Raw genomic sequence first — 5,000 nt, 5'->3', positions numbered from 1 at the left:
CCACACGATCACTAGAGAACAAGCCAAGAAACCCTCAATGGAACAGCTACATCTACCGAATAGATCAAAACTAAATAATAATAATAATAATAATAATAATAAATAAAGAGAAGAGGGATGGACGGAAACCAGCAATGAGAACACTCTCAAGATTAAGATTAGTAAACAAAAAAAGAACTGCTCGTGTCACTAACATTTACCTTCTTCTCGCCTCCCCCGGGTGTATAGGCTTCATTTTTGGCCGAGATCCTGCTCGAGGTTTTGGAAAAATCGAGTTTCTTGGACTCAATCTTGACCTTTCCTCCGCCTGGCTTGTAGGTGGCATTGTCCATCGACCCAATCTTGGACTTGACAGCCTTCAGATTCGGGGAAGCTGTCTTGCCAACTTCAATCTTGTTCATCGGCACTGCAAATAGGTGTCATGATAAAATTGAAAGCTCGGAACGTCTTGGAGAGATAAAAGTCGGGGTAAATTGTGAAGAGGCCACAAAAAGGGATAAAAAAAAAAAAATGCAGTTAAGGTAAAATTGCCTGGAAAATATGGATGCGGTCAGATCAAAAAAGAATATTATAAAATTAAAAGATAAAGGAAAGCTCATAGACAAATATGTCGCTGTATACACTTCGCAATATTCAACTTAGACTGCAATGATAATGCTACTGATAATAACTTATGTATTACTTAACTTTTATAGGGGTTATGAGGCATATTTTTTCAATTGTCATCACTGATAATTCCGATATTAAAAAGTTATTATTATCCATTACTCTCATCACCGTTCTCATACGACCAACAATTCACCATACATATACAAATAAACATATAAATCAATTTAATGAAAAACAGAAAAAGGGAAAAGAGAGAGAGAAAACAAAAAAAAAAACATTTAAAATCCCACAAAAAAAATCCATAAAAATTTGCACAAAATCCATATCAAAAGACCCCCCCCCCCCTCCCAACATAATCAATACATATAAAAGACACACACAAAAAAACGTAAAAAAAAAACAAAAAAAAAAAAAAACTCCTTTTCGCCCACCTTTACGTTCAGCAGAGGCAGTGGATTGTGGCGTTCGCTTCATGGGGGAAGGGTCGGAGGAGCGGGGCATCCTCTTTCTTGGAGATCCTTTGGGAGCCTTCGAGGGGGACCTGGCCTGCCCATTCTCCTGCAAGGCAAAAGGGTGTTACTTGTGTCGACACTTGAGGGGACTGGGCGGTGGTGTGTGGTGGAGGGGGGGGGGGGGGTAAAGGGGTAGGTGGAGGGGGGAGGTGTAAAGTTGTAGGTGGATGGTGAGGGTAATAAGGGTGGGGTAGATTGGAGGGTGGGTAGTGGGGCTGGGTGGGTGGGGTAGATTAGAGGGTGGGAGGGGTAGAGTGGTAGGTGGACAGTGAGGGTGGGTGAGTGGGTGGGGGAAATAAGGAGGTTATAGAGAGGTTGGCTGGTAGGTGGAGAGTGAGGTTGGTAGGGAGGCAGGAAGGAAAGAGGTTGGCATCTAGGTGGGGGGAAGTTGAGAGGGAGGAGCGTATGGAGGTAGCAGGAGGGAGGGAATGAAGAAGAAAGAGAAGAAGGGAGGAAGAGAGGTAAAAGAAAGAAAGGAAGGAAAGAAGGAAACGGGGTTAAGAACGGGGAAAGAAATTAGAAAGGTAGGAGCAGAGAGGGAATAAAGAAGGAAAAAAGGAAGGGAGGGAAGGAAAAGGAAGGAAGGAAGGAAAGGAGGGAGAAAGAGAGGGAAGTAGTGAAGTATGTAGGTAGGAGTGTGTATGTAAGTAGGTAGGCAGGTAGGTGGTAGACAGGGATGGACGGAGGGAAAGAGGAAGAGAAGAAGGAAAGGAAAAAGGGAGTAAGGGAGGGAGGGAAGGAAGGAAGGAGGGAGTAAGAGAGGGAGGGAAGGTGGGGAAGGTGGGGAAGAAGGGAAGAAGGGAAGGAGGGAAGTAGAAAGGGGGGGAACGAGTGGGGGAGATGAAGATAGGTTGGACATGAGGTGGGGAAGAAGATAGGAGATCTGCAGACACTTGACAGACAGACGAATCGATAAATAGAAAAGTAGTTATGTAAAAAGGCATATTGATACACAGGCAGGTAGTTAAGGAGAGCGAGAGAAGGAAGGAGATGGAAGGAGGGAGGGAGGGAGGGAGGGAGATAGATAGATAGATAGATAGATAGATAGATAGAGAGAGAGAGAGAGAGAGAGAGAGAGAGAGAGAGAGAGAGAGAGAGAGAGAGAGAGAGAATCTATGCTAAGCTTCTAAATGAGAAACGATTAGAAAGATGGTGAAGAATGAGAAAAAATAATAAATTCCGAATAAAGGGGGTGGGGAATAAGTATACCAAGAAGATAAAATAGAAAGCTAAAATAAAAAGAAATATTAACACGAAAAGGAAGCAAAAAGTATATGTATATATATACATATATATATATATATATATATATATATATATATATATATATACATATATATGTACATATATATACAACATACAATACATATTTATATTATTTATTTATATATTGTGTATATATATATATATATTATCTATACATACATATATATACATGTACATATATATATATATATATATATATATATATATATATATAGAGAGAGAGAGAGAGAGAGAGAGAGAGAGAGAGAGATAGATAGATAGATAGATAGATAGATAGATAGATAGAGAGAGAGAGAGAGAGAGAGAGAGAGAGGAAAATTAGATATCAAAACCAACTATGAAAAAAACAGCAAGAATTAACATGAACTGAAAGAAGAGTCAAGAAGAAAAAATATAAATAGGTCGAAAATATGGAAAAAGGGATGGAAGTTGGAGAGTTACAGGGATAAACGATCAAGGAACAAGGATACACAGCTGCAAGGGACCACAGGTAGAAAGCCAATTAGGCGACGCGGTAAATGGCCGAGCATTCGTGACTTCATAAGTAAATAAATGGGTGTATAAGTAAATAAGCGGGTGAATAAGTGAGCATCAGTTACGCTACAAGTGATGTCCTTAATAGCGTCTCATAGAACTACTATAATGACAAAACTACACCGCAAACGACTACATTGCTACATTAGGTTCTCCGTTCCGAAGGGCGGATAAGTTCATGCGGTTAATATTCTGAAAACAGAAAGATATTATTGAGGTCATCGATCAGTCATCGCGAGGTTTACCGGGCTACAGTATCTTCATACAGAGGCTGTGTTGAATCGACGGGTATGTATTTGGTTGTTGGTTGTGTGTGTGTGTGTGTGTGTGTGTGTGTGTGTGTGTGTGTGTGTGTGTGTGTGTGTGTGTGTGTGTGTGTGTGTGTGTTTGTGTGTGTGTGTGTATTTGTGTTTATGTTTGTGTGTGTATATGTGTGTATGTATGTGTGTGTGTATGTGTGTGTGTGTATATGCGCGCGTGTATGTGTGTGTGTATGTGTGTGCATGTGTGCATGTGTGTTTGTGTGTGTGTTTGTGTTTGTGTTTGTATTTGTGTTTGTGTTTATGTTTATGTTTGTGTTTATGTGTGTATATGTGTGTATATATATGTGTGTATGTGTGTGTGTGTGTGAAACTGCTCTTGTCTATGTATGCGTGTATATGTGTGTGTGTTTATGTATCCACACACATGTGTTTATTTACAGCATTTTTTTACATCTGCATGTATATACAGAGCGAGTCACTTCAACAAGTACTACAAATCGAGCACGCGCGCCATGACTTCCCAGACGGCGGGTCACGTGACAAGTTCAAGCCAGGTCATCGGAAGCTACGCGAGACATACGATTACCTTCCTCGGTGGGGGCGCCTTGACCTCCACATCCAGCTCCAGGGTCGTGGCTTCTTGGTTTGAGGAGATTGCCATGTTCGACACTTCGACCTACAGGCAGGGAGACAGGGTGAGAAGGGAGAAAAAAGAAGGGAGGAGTGGGCGGGCAGAGGGAGAAAGATGGTGTGTGAGGAAAAAGTGAGAAAGAGAGTCTAACGGGAACGGCGAGATCAATAAAAAATGATCATATAACCACCATGAATAAGTGTAGATATCAAAAGTGATATTCATGTTTTCAAATGCCAGCGGAACGGGTGAGGAACGAATATAAAAAAAAGTGTAAAATGTACAACAACGTGGAAAATAGGAATCATGAAATATGAACAGTCACGACCAAATCTCTAGTCAAATGTTTCGAAATTTCGTTTCGAACACCCAAATGATTTGAGCCTTCTAATCTAGGTTTTCAGGGTTTCGAAGCTTCATTCACAACACACGACTATTGTCCGTGACTGTACAGTGATTCATCTACAAAGAAGAGCGCGTGGCAGCCCATTGTGTTCCGAAATGTGCACTAATGAGCGAGTGAAAGACCTGTGGGATGGCGTGAAGGGGCGTGTCTTAAACGGAGACTGTTACTATAAATATGAGGAATGCTTGAGGAATGTTATATTCCCTTTTTATCTGTTAATCTCTTCACGAACCTATAAGAATACCATTACTGAGGCCACAATGTTTTCAGTAATATATTCCAGGTCTCACAATCAGAGTAAAAGTAAGTGACTTAAAAAATAATGTGGAAGTGGAAACGAAAGCAAACTAAGAGCAGGTTGGTCAAATTATTTCTTAAATTTTAATAAATGCTGAACGTTAAATTCTTTCACCAATTCATAAATTAATGACTTTGTTTAATGTGCTACCTGGACTTTATCAATAAGTAATTTCAAATATGAGAGATCCTTGTATGATTTTTTACATTCACTTTAAAAGATGGCAGTCAGTTAATCAAAATTCTCATCAGTAATTGATGTTTGAGTAAACCTGTTTAAAGTTCCACATATCATTCACCAACTGATAATTTCAACTTTAAAAGTCACAAAATGTAACAGTCGTTGAGAGATTATAAGGCAATACATTGCTCTAGCTCTGAGATGTGAGAAGCTTAGAAGTGAGTGCTGGTGAGGAAGAACAGAATGGAAGACACGTGGTTGTAGAGGACATTTTGCACGGATCCGAACGCAGCTTGAGTTG

At 40.2% G+C, this 5,000-nt stretch overlaps 1 protein-coding gene across 8 annotated transcripts in view; it reads right to left on the bottom strand.

Annotated features, from left to right (window-relative positions):
* LOC125039819 (neurofilament heavy polypeptide-like) overlaps nucleotides 1-5,000 on the bottom strand; it is a 61,454-nt gene that overhangs the window by 15,495 nt on the left and 40,959 nt on the right. For 5 of the 8 annotated variants that reach the window (XM_047634121.1, XM_047634119.1, XM_047634113.1 and 2 more), the window contains exons 5-6: nucleotides 1,041-1,167; nucleotides 195-406 (exon numbers count right to left, since the gene is read on the bottom strand). In XM_047634121.1, the coding sequence (XP_047490077.1) occupies nucleotides 195-406; nucleotides 1,041-1,167 (339 nt within the window). The remainder of the gene's footprint in view (nucleotides 1-194; nucleotides 407-1,040; nucleotides 1,168-5,000) is intronic. The other 3 variants (XM_047634115.1, XM_047634117.1, XM_047634120.1) reach the window with 1 other exon arrangement.

This window comes from Penaeus chinensis, chromosome 28 (assembly GCF_019202785.1).
Source record: "Penaeus chinensis breed Huanghai No. 1 chromosome 28, ASM1920278v2, whole genome shotgun sequence".
Taxonomy (NCBI): Eukaryota; Metazoa; Arthropoda; class Malacostraca; order Decapoda; family Penaeidae; genus Penaeus; species Penaeus chinensis.
The sequence above is the reverse complement of the archived record's forward strand: the minus strand, read 5'-3'. Positions and strand labels throughout refer to the sequence as shown.